Here is a 14,902-nt window from a genome sequence, read left to right on the forward strand (position 1 = left end):
TTGATGAGAGAGAGTGTGTGTATGTGTGTGTGTATGGGCTGATGATGGGATGAGATGGATATGTGGCAGCGGTGGAATGATCTTAAATCACTGCCATTCATACATCTTGACTCCATTCGAATTCAATTGTATACTCGTATAGCACGTGTATACTACGTGTATAGACATCCCTAATCCAATCAAAGAGCATACCGCATGCGGGCCTGAATTAGCTCTCCCGCCGTGGAGAGAAAGTAAGATACTAGGGCATCGCATGGCTGGCTAGCGTTGCCGCTGGTGATGCTGACATCCGCGCGAGTCTGAAACAAGCACATCGGCATCCTGACACTCCTTCAGCATCCTGCAAGGGAATACGAGGACAGTAATACTCAACGGCTGATATTCGATATGGCATGACTTGATAATTGAAGATGGACTGATCAGCAGTAACTCAATCATTTGTATTTAAAAGTAGAAGTGTCCAAGAAAAACACCCATCTACCTGACAACAGGCATCTCCATAATCCTATACAACATCTTCCAACACACTCACTCAGAAAATATTCAATCCCTCAAACCTTCACAACGCCACCACCAAAATGACAACCAAATACCCCCTAATCGAAGGCATCGACATCCACAACCCCTCCCCAGCACACGAAGCCAACGCCGCCTTCCTGCGGTCCTTCCCCATCGACCGCGCCGTCTTCCGCTTGTACGCCCGCTCCCCAGGAACCTTCCTCCCCATCATGTCCGTCCTGGACAGCATCCTCTCCGGCGAAAAGCGCACCATCCAGCTCCTCGACTACCAGCTTATTGTACTCCGCATGACGGGTCTCATCAACGCAGAGTACCTCTTCGGCATCAACGAGCCCATCTCGCGCCTCAACGGGCTCGGCGACGACAAGATTGAGGCGCTGCGCAAGGGCCTGACCTCGAAGGAATTGATCGCTATGGGCACGTGGACGGAGCGCCAGCAGTGTATTCTGACACTCGTGGAGGAGTCGATTCGCACGTACGATAATAAGGAGGAGACGATTCTGTGGGCCAAGAGGATTATGTCGGATGATGAGGTCGTGGAGTGTTTTGTCGTTCTGGGGTTTTATACTACGATTGCGAGGATGACGAAGGGGTTGAGAGTGCAGAAGGATCCGGTTATTCCGCATTTGGAGACTGCCATTGTGGATACCATCACGAAGAATGAGAAGGACGGGGTGGAGGCTTAGATTTTATGATTTGGTAGTGCTAGTTGGTTGTTCAGAGAGTTCGAGTGTGGTCGTTCTCTTATGTAGGGTTAGTGGAGTTAACTGTTTTTATTTTATATTCTTGACTGAACATTATGTGTTCGTAGGTTGTAGTGATTTGCTGCAGCCACTGCAAGTATAGGATGGTATGTGATGAAGCTAAATATTCCCCAATACATGCATCATCCGAGCCTGCTTCGATATCCATTCCTCCTCGCGATATTCCCCCAACCCATCCACACTCATTCCCTCCAGCGCTCGATCCCACTCCGATTGTGTCCCTGCATCCCATAACTCATGGTTCTCCGGCAGCGGAAACTGCAATTCATCCGCCGTTAACAAGATGTTGCCCATCGATGCCCCATCCACCATCTGGCTCAGCGCGGTCGACCCATAGATCGTCGTGCACACCTTGTACAAGGCAATATTGAACCGTTTGACTTCCTCAATACTGACCAGCATATATTGAGCAATCGCGGGTTCTTGATACTGCTGCAGGATGCGCGGGTAGTAGAACATGCCCCTGAGGCGGCAGCTCCGGATCAGACACTTGAGCAGCAGCTCAGTATCAGTCCGCAGCCCAGACGGCTTCAGATCTATCCCGAGAGAGCCGTGCGTTTTATAAATCAAAGAGAAGATGACATGTAATAGGATCGCCTGGTAAATGGGTAATGGCCATGACCCCGCCTGGGGTATAGGGACTTCATTGGACACATCCCATTTCTCCTGCAGCTGCATTAGCATTCAGTGTATAACCACAATAGATCTGCATCTACCTTTTGCTGAAGAATTGCCGAATTAAGCTGCTCATGTAGCTCGACAGCTGCACACCGCGCGCCTCTTTCCCCGCTCGCCCACAAGCCCAGCACTACCATGGACTGGACCAACATGGGAATTTCATGGCGAATGCGAAAAGTCCCCCGATGCACAAATGGCCAATGCGGGTGGAACAGCTCAAAGAACATTTTTACAAACTGTTCTTCTCTGGACACCGCTGGCCGCGGGCTCACGGACGTTGGTCGGGGTTCGGGCGCCGGCGAGTCCTCAGCCTCGCGGAGAGAGCAGCGAATGCCCCGATGCTGACATTCTGTGCAAACAGGCTTCCCTTCACATCGAGCCTTGATGGCCCGGCAGTTGGAACAGGCGCGTCGTGCTCGGTGGACAGGTTCATTCAACTGATGTTTCACTCGTAGATGTCGACGCAGTGTGTCACTAACGCACGTTACTAATGACAGAACAACAAGCACGTAGGATCCTTGCGCGCTGCAAGCTATCTCGGTTTATACTTTCGTCCGAATTCCTGACCACAGATGGAACAGGGATATGTCCGATCTTGGATATGTTTGGCCTCATGGCGGCGGAGGTGCTCTTTACGCCGGTATCGGGCATCACAGTTGGGGAAGCGACAGACAAACTCGCCCAGCGGGTCATTCCTGGTCAATTTATCCATGGCGGCGGAGGGATCGCTCACTCCACAAACCAACTATATCAAGGTGGGAGGCCAGGCGATGACGGGGGGATGCCCCGGGACATGGTGAGTGGGAGAATAGTTAGTATAGAGAGTGTGGCTGCTGTAGAGATGCGGTGGGTTATGTAATGGCGGGTGGGATACTCCGGCACTAAACACTCTAAAGCATCATTTTAACTCTCTAACCCTTAGGCTACTGCATTCATTCTTTTTCCTATTCTGGTTGAAGGATAGCGTGAGATTTTAGTCTTCTTTGCAGCCACTAGTCCGATAACAGTTATATCACTGAACCCGACTCGTTTATACAATACTTAAACCACTGCCTCCAACTGGGCCAAGCGCGCACCAAATCCTGCATGCCTTAGTCTTGCCGCACTGCTCTTATGCTCTGGAATTTACACCTGCCAGCTCTTCGTTCTCGACGAATCACGCTCAATCCCAAAGCTGAGGCCTCGTTCCAAAGCTCCCTTTCGACCGGGCTGGGCGACTTCGGTGATGTCCGAGTTCGTCTCCTCCACATTTCTCTCCTCCGCTGACTCGCCCCGGTTGCGCCCTAGGCGTTGAACCTTGGACTTTCTAATGCCATATCCCGGGCCCCCAATGTTCCCCAGATCAATTCGCCTGCTCTCTCGCATGCCAAAGTAGAGACCAGCAACAACGAGTATGACCACGCTGAGACTCACGGGGAGGCCAATATAAAGAGCCAACTTGTTAAATGAAGTGGGCGGAGGAGACAAAAGATGCTGCACTGGCTTGGGATGAAGAACGACTGTTGGTCCCCGTCGGGCACTTGCCCGCTTATCTGACACCGAGTCTAGCTCGATGATGTAAAGTGTCAGAGGATTCTGCTGCTTTCCTTGAAGCCATTCTTGCTGCATATGGATATGAGTATATCCGTAGCTGTTGTCCGTCCTGTCCGAGGTAAATGTCGAATCCCCTTCCACAGAGTCCGCATATCTCAGTTCGATTGTGATTGTGGCATTCAGAGGATAAAAGTCCGCGTCCCATGTTATGTAGTAAGTCCCACCCACCGTCACGTTTGCACCATCCTCTGGGAGACAAAATGGTCGGGCAGCGCCGCGAGGGTCCCTACAGATGGGGAAGTCACCCGGTGTGGGGGAGGATCGTCGAATCGCCATGGTTGAGTTTAGAGGAGGCTCAATTCTCTCGGTCATTGCTGGAGGAGTAAGCCACGTTAGACCCCTGCACTTCTTGGGATCGGAATACCTTTGGAGTGGACAATAGCCCCATTCTTCCCGGCGACGATGTAAATGGCCTCGCCGAACGAGAAGCAAGCCATGGCTGCCAGAACTAGACAACAGGCCCCAGCTTTCCTCCAGGACTGTATCATACTTGGAGATGAAGGCAAATGCTCGATTGAGGATAGATTGATTTGGTACGATATGGATGCAGTAAACTATTGAAGTATTGCATCTGGCGACGGGTTGCATAAAGCTGCATCTGTCAGTCGCTGCAAATACTGCATCTGTATAATTCTACTAGGGTGCAGCATAGTTGATCCCAAGGAAGGCGCCATGATGAATGAGTGTGCAGTGCATGGAAACAACGAACACTTCTAGCATGATCAAGACAGCACTGTCATTGCAACAGCATGCTATGCCTGTCCGGGTCAATATAAGCACCCATCTTTGCTTTTTCTTTTAAGATTTTTCTTTTGTTAGTTCTCCTAAATCTCCCACGGGTATCACCCTACCTTTTTCCCTGGATTTATCTGTTGTGATTACACATCGCATTAGTAGTGAAGCTGCCCGGATGGCACAGCTCCACGGTTCCATTGACTTGCCGCGTGTCAATATGTCAACACGCCAACAATGCCATTGTGAAGAGCACCAGAGACACAATACGTGCACCACCAAATTAGCAGGCAAATAAATCATGTAGTGTTTGCATCTTCATTCTTCGCAGAATACAGCGCAGTCGAACCTATCGAGCTAGAGGTGTTCCAGAAGGCGGAATCCCCGCTTCCGCGGCTGTCTGGATCTCCGGGTTGGCCATTTAGAGTTAGGCCACCTGTCGCCGACGCTTACATCTCTCGCCGTTTCACTCGACCTTCAACATCCCAAGTGCCTGTCTTCCCCAGCTGCCTGCTGTCCCGTACTTTGGCTTTTGAATTTGATTTCTCTCCAAAGTGCGCCCGTCCCTTCAATAACAGCTCAGGTTAGTTTTTATCCGAGTCCATCCCCTTGGATGTGATAGATCCCCTCGACCCCCTATACTGACCACGCGTCATCAACTCTTCAGCATCATGCGCTTCACCCCGGTCATCGCCCTCCTCCCAGCTCTTGCTGTGGCTCAGGAGCAGGTTCCCCTCGCGGACCGTGTCCAGGGCTGGTTCAACAAGGCCAAGTCCTACTTGCCTACTGCCACCCCGGTCGCCCCCGCCGCTGCCGTTGTTGAGAAGGTCGTCGAGAAGACCAAGATCCAGGAGAAGACCGTCTCTGAGTTCAACTTGACCAACTGGCAGTCCTACCTGGAGCCCGCTTCGGAGCCCCAGGACTGGTTGGTTTACATCACCGGAGGAAACAAGACTTGCTTCGGTCGCTGTGACAAGGCAGACAAAGCGTTCAATGTAAGCAAACCCTAGAAAAGGGGGTCGCACCCACCTGGAATCCATAACAATAGTCGCTAATAACCCTCCTATTTAGGAATCTGTGCTTTTGTTCTCCGCCGATCCTACCTCCCCTAACCTCGGTAAGCTGGACTGCGAAGAGAACAAGGTTCTTTGCTCTGCCTGGGGTGCCGGTGCTCCTTCGGTCTGGTACCTCCAGGTGCCCCAGGCCCAGCTTGGTGAGGAGCGCCCCACCACTCCCCTCTACACTGTCTACCTGAACTCGACCACTGTGACCCCGGAGACCATCTACAAGGTCCACTCTGAGAAGGTCTACGAGAAGACCGCTCCTTACGATGGTCCTCTTCACCCTACGGATGGCTGGCTCGCTCAGAACCACCTTCTGCTCCCTCTTGGATATGTCATCTACGGCTTCAGTGCCATCCCCAGCTGGCTCTTCATGATCGGCATCAGCTTCTTCAGCCGTACTTTCATGTAAGTTAATTTGCTCTGATCGCACCCTTTGCTATTTGCGATCCGCTACTAATGTGTCACAGGAGCCGTCGCCTTGGAAACGTCGGTGGCGCCCCCGCTCCTCGTCCGAACTAGACGTGCTGTTAAGGGAAGATAGCAGTTCAATTTAGAATGATTGGGATGTGTATATAATGAAGCAGAGCGCCTGTCAAATTGGATAGCGGTGTTTGGGTTGATGCCTCTAACTGAAGTGTAATACAGTAAGCAGACCAACATTCTAGAACAAAACAATTCTTTTCTTCCACAATAATAAGCGGCATATCAGTTTGTAAAGAATCAAACCTATGAACTAGACAAAAGTAGATAGCTTTCTGATCAACAATCGTAGAAACTAACCAACCGGCCCGCTAACGTCACCGCCGACCAAGCACATCCAGCTCCGCTCCGCCTTTATCGCAAAACCACCACTCAATCCCTCAACCAAACCACCACCCCCAACACAAAAACACCAGAACGAAATGTCCGACCTCGACCGTACACCCCCCTCGACAGCCGCCTACGTGGTCGCGACGGCCATCCTAGCCGGCATAACGGGCTACTTCATCGGCCAAGGCAGCACGCTAGGTCTCTTCAGCAACAAAGAAAAAGAAGGCTGGCCGAACAGCTACAATGTGAAACCGCACCTAGACTCGTCGGACGAAGACTACGAATCCGAAGAGGAAGAAGAGGACAGTGAAGAAGAAGGCGACGGCACTGAGCTCGCCAACTTCGATAGCTCCAATGAAGAAGTGAAATTGGTTCTTGTCGTGCGGACGGATCTGGGTATGACGAAGGGTAAGCTTATTCCCTTTTTCAATTCTCTACAATATTATGTTCTCTTGCTATCATTTGTTGCTTGCCACTGTTGTTTTTCGTGAAGCGCATGCTGATAGTTCTGATGTTGCAGGTAAAATCGCCGCCCAATGCTCCCACGCTACACTCGCATGCTACAAATACCTCACGGCGTACACGCCCAACAGCGGCATCCTGCGACGATGGGAATCGCAGGGTCAGGCGAAGATCGCGCTGCAGGTCAAGTCGGAGGAGGAGATGGAGGAGATGCAGGCTAAGGCGATTAGTTTGGGACTTTGCGCCAGGGTGATTACGGATGCTGGACGGACGCAGATTGCTAGTGGGAGTCGCACGGTGTTGGGGGTTTTGGGACCCAGGAGTGTGGTGGATTCTGTGACGGGGCATTTGAAGTTGTTGTAGTTTTATAGTGTTGGGTTGGGGATTGAGGGTGAGCGAGTGCCACCAGGAAAAGACCCTTGTGGTATTGGGGTCGGTGTTGAGATATATTATATGGCGTTTTGGAGATGGGTCTCGCGACGCGATGTGCTTGATGCAGCAGCATGGCTTATTTTTTTTCGAGCAGCATTCTGAGAGTATGCTAAATCGCCTTCCATTTTCATGATAGACGACAGTAACCGACTTATTTAATCGGTTCAAATGGTATCCAGTACACATAGGCATGTGCATATGATGTGCGCATCTACAAATCTACATACATATAAATTTTACTGATAGTAATGTTGGCAGGTCATGGTTTTTCCCTAACCTCAGTGACCGACGGCCAATTCGGTGAAGGGAGTAGGAATATGACGCCGTCAGCAACCAGGAACTCCGGCCGAGCTCACCAAGTTCGAAAACAAGGGAGCTCAAGACCCGAGTGAACACCCAGCGCCAACCTTTAATCTGAGATCTGTCGACCGGAAGTGCAAAAACCATCCACAAGATGAATGGCTCCTTAAGTCGTCGAACTGTCCAGCGTTCAACCGAAACACAAAGAAATAACAGCCGAAGCCGCACCCTCCATGAACGGGATCGCTGAACACAGATCCGTGTGTGTTCTGTTCTGAAGAAAAGAAAAGAAAAAGAAGAAGAGAAAAAATCGAGGAAGGCGCCTTTTATCCGCTGCGCCAAGCTCGCGCTAAGAGTTTGTCGCGCTAAACCTTACCGAGATGGGTATTGATTAGGTAAGTGCTTGTTGGCGCGCGCTCTCGCCGGTCGGTCAGGTTCGCCGCTGCGGCAGGTTGAATATCTCATATCCGTCACTTCACTTGTACGTACGCCCATCGGTTGAAAGAGTCATCAACAACTGACCGTCCGTTTCTCCAACTTCATCCTTCCCCTGCCATCTGTCGCCACCATGGCCGACGCAGTTTCCATCGAGCAGAATAACAAAATCCGAGCCGCGCTCGGATTAAAACCCTTGCCTGTTCCTGGCGCCGAATATGAAGACGACTCCGACTCGTCCGCCTCCGAAGATGAAGATCCCGGCAGCACCCTCGAGTCGCGCGAAGCGATGGCCGGATCCAACTGGAAGAAGATGCAAGACGATGCCGAGGCGAAACGGAAACGGGAAGAGAGAAACGCTGCGATCAAGCGGGCACGAGAGCTGGCGCAGAGAGATGCCAAGTTACAAGGCACCACGCTGGGTGAATCGGGTGATGCGGACCAAGACACCAAGGCGTGGCTGATGCAGGCGAAGAAGCGACAGAAGAAGATCGAGAAGGAGCGGGCGCGCAAGCTGGCGGAGGAGCTGGAGGAAAGAGAACGTGCGGCGGAATACACGGCGGTTCATCTGGCTGGTATTAAGGTTGGGCATGAGGTGGGCGATTTTGAGGGAGGCGAGGATCATATTCTTACGCTGAAGGATGCGACGATCGATGAGAATGAGGAGGAGGGGGATGAGTTGGAAAATGTCGATTTGCGGGAGAGGGAGAAGGCTACGGAGCGGACGGAATTGAAGAAGCGGAAGCCGGCGTATGATCCTACGGAAGAGAACTCGAGTATCCTGGCACAATATGATGAGGAGATTGATGGTAAGAAGCGGAAGCGCTTTACTCTGGATGCTCAAGGATCTACGGTGGAGGAGCGAGAGGCGAAGCGACAGGAGGTATCGGGCAAGTTGAACAAGAATATCGTCAGTTTGGACTTGGAGACGGAGACGACGACACCGGCGTCCGACTACATGGACATCAGTGAGATCAAGATCAAGAAGCCGAAGAAGAAGAAGGCCAAGGCTACGAAGCAGAGAGCTGTTCTTGATGACGACGAATTATTCCCTACGACCGAGTCGACGACTACCCCGAATGACAACGCCATGGACGTTGATACCAATAACGGCACACCCGTACCCGCGCCCGCCCCCCGGAAGTGGGCAAGTGAAGATGTTTCGTTTGTCGATGATGATGATCTACAGGCCTCGCTTACCCGCCAGAGACGTGCTGCGTTTAAGAAGCGACAAAAAGTGCGACCGGAGGATCTTGCTCGTCAGCTCAGAGAAGAGGGTTCTCAGACACCGATGGAAAATGGTACGCCCGACGGAAACGAAGAAGAGCCCGGCCTCGTCATCGATGAAACCTCGGAGTTTGTCTCCAATCTACAAAAACCCACCCTCCCAGAGCGCCGCGAGAGACAGACCACGACCCCCGCCGATGAATCACGTGCCAAGAGTGAAGGCCCCAGCATCAAGGCAGAGGACGAGGATGTGGAGATGGGGACCTACAATGACATTGAGGACGAGGAAGATCTCAAGGAACGGATCAAGCGTGAGGAGTCGCAGGCACAGCAGCAGATCAGCACTACGGGCTTGGACGAAGAAGCGACTCTGGATCAAGGTCTCGGTGCTACATTGAACATGCTTAAACAGCGTGGTCTAGTTAAGGGCTCCGACGCCGCGGACAACAACTCTCTACTGCGCGACCGCCATCGCTTCCTGCAGGAGAAGATGCGCATGGAGACCGAGGCGGAGAAACGCGCTCGGCAGCAGCGTGAACGCGACCGTGCCTCGGGCAAGCTGGACCGCATGTCAGCGCGCGAGAGAGAAGAATACGCTCGGTGGGAGAACAAGCAGCGCGATCAGCAAGAGGCGCGACACATGGCAGAGGTGTTCAACCGCGAATACAAGCCGGACGTGCAGCTCAAGTACGTGGATGAGCACGGTCGCGCGATGAACCAGAAGGAAGCGTTCAAGCATCTCAGTCATCAATTCCATGGCAAGGGCAGTGGCAAGATGAAGACGGAGAAGCGGTTGAAGAAGATCGAAGAGGAGAAGAAGCGCGAGGCGATGAGTGCACTGGACAGCAGTCAACACACTGGTATGAACAACGCCATGGGAGCGACGGCGCGCAAGAACCGCCAGGCCGGTGTGCGGCTGGGCTGAGTGATGTTGCTTCTCTCGGACTGTTGTAGTAGATGATGACCTTCACCGAAGACCTTCATTTTGGAGGCACAATAATGATCCTCAGCGGTTACTAGGCTATGCGATGTTTGTACAGATTATACCAATAGAACGTCACATATTATTCTATCTATGTCCAATAGATCGATCCGTTTTCGGTGGTCGATAAAGCAAGCAAGCAGCACGCGGTTTTGTCCGATGTTGGATGGGTAGAAAGGTAAGATAGACTCGGTGCTCCGAAGATACTGCAGGACGTCCTCAATACTCCGTCGATGGTGTAGCAGAGCTATTGAATCGGGATAGGCTTGGCGTGTGGGGGAATTTAACCGAGGCCGAGTGATATTGTCCGAGGCGGTGGAGTGCAACCACGGTTCTGTGCATAGCTAGCTATTCAGGATTGTTGTTGAAGCTACCAAAGGATATCAAGAACGTAGTTAGCAGAAGGGGAATGGAGTCAATGCTGCAGATTTATATACTAGTAGTAGTTGATGGTGAGATGATGGTGGGAAGTGGTGACTAGCAAGTGGTAGGGGGGTGTAGATTAATTACCCCAACTCCTCGTGAGGGGAAGGCCAACCTCAGCCCATCCATGGATTTTCCCTCGATACTAAAAGAGTTCACCGGGGAGAGCGGGACGGGCTCATCATTTGTGGTGCGATCTGTCAATGAGGGAATCCACGCTCCGTGATGATGACATTTGACATCTCATGTTATTCAGATAGTAGTCAACCAGTTAGTTAGTAGAGAAATATACAATTCTATTCAAGATGCCAGTGAATAAATAATATACTACTATGGAGTTGCATTCAAGGGATAATATGTGCAGCCTGCTTCCTGCTTCTTGCTTCCTGCTTCCTGCTTCCTGCAGCTGCCAGCCATGCCATGCAAACCAGCCAAACAAGCACAAAGTCACCTGCTGGCAATGCGGAGGGCGTGGCCAATCCGATGCCTCCCGCGTTTCTCCCCGGAAACTCCCTACAGGACTAACTCGACTAGTCCAAAGGCAGTTCCAGTGACTCAAAAAATAAAATAACTATCGCCGACCTCGTCTCTCCCGCTCGTCTCCTCCCCCGATTCCAGCCTTCATTCAAGTACTTCTTGCCAGCTCCCTTGGCCCCGGCCTTTTCTTCTGATCATCTCCTCCCTGGTCTCTTGGAGTGCTTGCTCATTTCCTCCTCTTCTTTCTTCTCTTCCCTTTTTTCCATCCTCCATTCAACATGCTGTCCACCCTCAGAGTCGCCAGCCGTAAGGCTGCTACCCGTGACGCTAGTGTGCGCACCGTTATTGTCGGCGCCAGACACGCCTCCGCCTGGTCCAACGTGCCTCAGGGTCCTCCCGTAAGCTCTCCAACACATCCCAATTGCTGTTGTGATGCCATTGCTGATCCATTGGCTCTATAGGATGCTATCCTGGGTATCACCGAGGCCTACAAGGCCGACACCTTCCAGGAGAAGATCAACCTTGGTGTCGGTGCTTACCGTAAGCATCACCCTGTTTCAGTTTAACTTTCCAACCATACCATCTCCCGATCACGCCAAACAACCAACTTCCAACGTTCAATAGTCTGACAATTCCTTTGCGATCAAACAGGTGATGACCAGGGCAAGCCCTACGTCCTGCCTTCCGTCCGTGCTGCGGAGGACAAGGTTGTCGCCACCCGCCTCGACAAGGAATACGCCGGTATCACCGGTATCCCTGCCTTCACCAAGGCTGCTGCTGAGCTGGCCTACGGTGCCGATTCCGCCGTCCTCAAGGAGGACCGTCTCGTCATCACCCAGACCATCTCCGGTACCGGCGCTCTGAGAATCGGTGGAGCTTTCCTGCAGCGCTTCTACCCTCACGCGAAGAAGGTCTACCTCCCCACCCCCAGCTGGGCCAACCACGCCGCTGTCTTCAAGGACGCCGGTCTGGAGGTTGACAAGTACCGCTACTACAACAAGGACACCATTGGGCTTGACTTCGATGGCCTGCTTGCCGACATCAAGGCTGCCCCCGAGAACAGCATCATCCTTCTCCACGCCTGCGCTCACAACCCTACCGGTGTCGACCCCACCCAGGAGCAATGGCGCCAGATCAGCGACGTCATGAAGCAGAAGGGTCACTTTGCCTTCTTCGACATGGCTTACCAGGGCTTTGCCAGTGGTAACGCTGACCAGGATGCCTTCGCTCCCCGTCACTTCGTGAAGGAGGGCCACAACATTGCTCTTTGCCAGAGTTTCGCCAAGAACATGGTAAGACTGATGCATGACTCGATGTATGATTCAGTATTAAGCGATATATAGGGTCTGTACGGCGAGCGTGTCGGTGCCTTCTCTCTCGTCTGCGAGTCCGCCGAGGAGAAGAAGCGTGTGGATTCTCAGATCAAGATCCTCATCCGTCCCTTCTACTCCAACCCTCCCATCCACGGTGCCCGCATCGCCTCGACCATCATGAACGACGCCAAGCTCAACGAGCAGTGGCTGGGTGAGGTCAAGGGCATGGCCGACCGCATCATCGAGATGCGCGCTCTCCTCCGCAAGAACCTGGAGGAGCTTGGCAGCAAGCACGACTGGTCTCACATCACCAGCCAGGTAGGATCCAGAACAATCACTGACACGAGTAATCACTGACAGGCGACAGATCGGCATGTTCGCCTACACTGGTCTCAAGCCCGAGCAGATGGACGCTCTGGCCAAGGAGGTAAGCCAGCTTATTCCTTATATCTCTTGCATATACTAACTCGTCCAGCACTCCGTCTACGCCACCAAGGACGGCCGTATCTCCGTGGCCGGTATCACCAGCGGCAACGTCAAGCGTCTCGCCGAGTCCATCTACAAGATCACCGGTTAAGTGAGCATCCAGGGAGGGGACCATTTGCTCATAGAAAAAACGTAGATCAGGGATTGGTATCCCGTTGTACTGATATCCATGTGTGACATTAGCATATCTAAGTATCTAAGCAAGTTTCAACGATTTGGATGACATTATTGCTGTCCAGCATGACTCGTAAACCAATTGACTTTCAACCCAAGATGCTAAATACTCTAGGCCTAGACCATCCATATCAATTTGCATCCGGACCCTCCGAAAACACAGGTCACATAGCAGGCAAACCCACATACACATACTTTTCTGGTACGGGATCTGTCGCCACACCAACGCAACGCACGAGTCGGGCGAGACATGTAGCGGTGTAGATAGTAGATAGCCCAGATCAGATCGCACTTACATCCTCCCCAGCCACCACGAGTGAAGAAAGAGAGGTATGAGTTGGCCCTTTCATGCGAGCCATGAAGAAACCGAAGGAATTGATCGATCTATCAGGAGCATGCTGCCTAATTGGTACGATGTATGAGATGCCGCATTACTGCTACTTACATTACAGTAGTTTGAATCTTTTTTTTTCACGAGGCTGGGAGGGGATTGGATAGGATTGTGCCTTGTTTGTTTGAACGTATTTACTAACAACTAACTAGTTAGTACGGCGTAGTGTAAGTAAGAAAGTAGCTAGCCCCTGAGTCACATCATATCATATCATATCGTTAGGGCACCTTTCTTCGGGCACAGTCATCCGGGATCAGTAGACTATGGGTAAGTGGATTGCCTGGTTTCTGCAATCTTTGATCTGGAGATCTCTCGTACGATCCATCGGTGTGTTTTGCCTACTTTTAATCAATCTGGGTTAGAATACTCTAGTAATAATAATTATTATTATAGTAACCCCTATATTCTGTCTATACTGTACTAATTACCTCCTTCATAAGGTACGTATGTATCCTTCTATTCTGGGTATGGTAAGTGGGCCGGAGGGGGGGGAGGAGGATGGGGGGGCCCGTTTACCGGTCTTTATACTATATCGAACGTTAGTCTCCTCCACTCCAGTTAACTTACTCCTGGGGGTGAAATTAGTGATGTGGGATGATTGCTATGGTAACTGAGTCTCGGTCCTGGCTTTTCTTTTGGTGATGAGCTTGTTTGTATTTCAAAAAATGATTGTAGTCTTACTATCATCTGGTGAATAGGAATTCTAGAGAATACCCGATTGACTGACTGGACTGACTGAATGAATAATATCACTATTCCAGTGTAGCTGCGTTATGTTACTATGTAAGAAACAGTCTGTGTAGGTACGTATAGAAGTAATATCAGCTTAGCGCGGTTGTATCGCTTATTGCTTCACAATTAATGACTCTAGTTTTCTTTTTCTGTGGTTCTTTAAAAGGTGTTTGCTTTGCTTCATTGCTTGTTTGTGGCGGTGATGGTAGGGAGTGACTAACTAGCCCACCAATTAATTACCCTAGTACTCCGTTACTCCGTGGTTAACTAGTTAGCTACTTAGGTATGAATGCCCTGCCAGGCTGCCTGCTCAGCCTCATTTCCATGCCCTTTACTTAGGTAGAGGTGTGGCTATGTAAGACACATTGCAGATCTATCTATCCATCTAGTTACTTTCCTTTCCTACTGTCTGCTTTTCGAGTTGCTAACTAACTAACTAGTTAGTAACTATGGGGTAAATTGCACTGCACTGCACTTTAGCTCATCTTCTCTTTCCTTTCATATCCTTGTATCCAAAAAAGCACTGCAGTACCCCGGCTGTGCTACTTAACTATTTATTTATAGAACATTCACACTTAACTTACTCTACTCCAGTTTCGCTAACAGTTCCGTTTCCCACGCTCCCTCCCCCCTAAAATAGGTCATTACTCGGCGGTAGGGATCATCATTGTTAATCGGCTATCCCGGTAGGAGGCATCCGGATCAACGAACGCATGTAGAGCGTTTTGGCTTGTGGACTAGGGGAGGGGGGATTGGATGGTCATTCTATTTTTTGTATGTAGATTACTTTATGTATGAGGGGGTGGTGGTGCTGATGAGACAGGGGTAAAGCAAACCAGGAGGGTCCTGGCACGTTTCAGCTGGATAAGTAACTACTACTACTCGTAGTAAGTAGTCTAGCTATGTAT

The 14,902-nt window shown here is 51.1% G+C and overlaps 6 protein-coding genes across 6 annotated transcripts; 4 read left to right on the forward strand and 2 right to left on the reverse strand.

Annotated features, from left to right (window-relative positions):
- The first annotated feature begins 340 nt into the window (after positions 1-340).
- On the forward strand, positions 341-1,283 carry BDQ94DRAFT_183244 (uncharacterized protein). Its single transcript, XM_026774363.1, has one exon. The coding sequence runs from the start codon at positions 579-581 to the stop codon at positions 1,203-1,205; it is 627 nt and encodes a 208-aa protein (XP_026621802.1). The 5' UTR covers positions 341-578; the 3' UTR covers positions 1,206-1,283.
- Positions 1,284-1,286: 3 nt separating this feature from the next.
- On the reverse strand, positions 1,287-2,816 carry BDQ94DRAFT_151535 (uncharacterized protein). The gene is made up of 3 exons (XM_026767769.1): positions 2,510-2,816; positions 2,000-2,435; positions 1,287-1,949 (listed from the first exon to the last, which is right to left on the reverse strand). The coding sequence occupies exons 1-3, from the start codon at positions 2,671-2,673 to the stop codon at positions 1,383-1,385; spliced, it is 1,167 nt and encodes a 388-aa protein (XP_026621803.1). The 5' UTR covers positions 2,674-2,816; the 3' UTR covers positions 1,287-1,382.
- A 270-nt stretch (positions 2,817-3,086) lies between these two features.
- BDQ94DRAFT_174458 (DUF4448 domain-containing protein) lies at positions 3,087-3,991 on the reverse strand (the record flags this gene model as incomplete). Its single annotated transcript, XM_026772353.1, has 2 exons — positions 3,087-3,868; positions 3,919-3,991. The coding sequence occupies 2 exons, from the start codon at positions 3,989-3,991 to the stop codon at positions 3,087-3,089; spliced, it is 855 nt and encodes a 284-aa protein (XP_026621804.1).
- Positions 3,992-4,957: 966 nt separating this feature from the next.
- Positions 4,958-7,342, forward strand: BDQ94DRAFT_183248 (aminoacyl-tRNA hydrolase; the record flags this gene model as incomplete). The annotated part of the gene is made up of 5 exons (XM_026774364.1): positions 4,958-5,281; positions 5,358-5,745; positions 5,818-5,876; positions 6,247-6,568; positions 6,681-7,342. 5 exons carry the CDS (start codon positions 4,958-4,960, stop codon positions 6,983-6,985), a joined length of 1,398 nt encoding a protein of 465 aa, XP_026621805.1. The 3' UTR covers positions 6,986-7,342.
- Positions 7,343-8,080: 738 nt separating this feature from the next.
- On the forward strand, positions 8,081-10,071 carry BDQ94DRAFT_151540 (U4/U6-U5 snRNP complex subunit SNU66). Its single transcript, XM_026767770.1, has one exon. The coding sequence runs from the start codon at positions 8,103-8,105 to the stop codon at positions 9,939-9,941; it is 1,839 nt and encodes a 612-aa protein (XP_026621806.1). The 5' UTR covers positions 8,081-8,102; the 3' UTR covers positions 9,942-10,071.
- A 731-nt stretch (positions 10,072-10,802) lies between these two features.
- On the forward strand, positions 10,803-12,933 carry BDQ94DRAFT_151543 (putative aspartate aminotransferase). Its single transcript, XM_026767771.1, has 6 exons — positions 10,803-11,296; positions 11,360-11,438; positions 11,550-12,190; positions 12,242-12,529; positions 12,579-12,638; positions 12,687-12,933. Exons 1-6 carry the CDS (start codon positions 11,177-11,179, stop codon positions 12,786-12,788), a joined length of 1,290 nt encoding a protein of 429 aa, XP_026621807.1. The 5' UTR covers positions 10,803-11,176; the 3' UTR covers positions 12,789-12,933.
- Positions 12,934-14,902: the final 1,969 nt, after the last annotated feature.

This window comes from Aspergillus welwitschiae (assembly GCF_003344945.1).
Source record: "Aspergillus welwitschiae strain CBS 139.54b unplaced genomic scaffold BDQ94scaffold_42, whole genome shotgun sequence".
Lineage (NCBI taxonomy): Eukaryota > Fungi > Ascomycota > Eurotiomycetes > Eurotiales > Aspergillaceae > Aspergillus > Aspergillus welwitschiae.

Bases quoted from the DNA above. Each gene is read 5' to 3' on its own strand.
- BDQ94DRAFT_183244 (XM_026774363.1), top strand. From the start codon at position 579: ATGACAACCAAATACCCCCTAATCGAAGGCATCGACATCCACAACCCC.
- BDQ94DRAFT_151535 (XM_026767769.1), bottom strand. From the start codon at position 2,673: ATGGATAAATTGACCAGGAATGACCCGCTGGGCGAGTTTGTCTGTCGC. The intron at 2,436-2,509 runs GTATAAACCGAG...AACGTGCGTTAG, and splicing joins GGTCAGGAATTCGGACGAAA to TGACACACTGCGTCGACATC. The intron at 1,950-1,999 runs GTAGATGCAGAT...ATGCAGCTGCAG, and splicing joins CGGCAATTCTTCAGCAAAAG to GAGAAATGGGATGTGTCCAA.
- BDQ94DRAFT_151540 (XM_026767770.1), top strand. From the start codon at position 8,103: ATGCAAGACGATGCCGAGGCGAAACGGAAACGGGAAGAGAGAAACGCT.
- BDQ94DRAFT_151543 (XM_026767771.1), top strand. From the start codon at position 11,177: ATGCTGTCCACCCTCAGAGTCGCCAGCCGTAAGGCTGCTACCCGTGAC. The intron at 12,191-12,241 runs GTAAGACTGATG...AGCGATATATAG, and splicing joins AGAGTTTCGCCAAGAACATG to GGTCTGTACGGCGAGCGTGT. The intron at 12,530-12,578 runs GTAGGATCCAGA...GACAGGCGACAG, and splicing joins GGTCTCACATCACCAGCCAG to ATCGGCATGTTCGCCTACAC.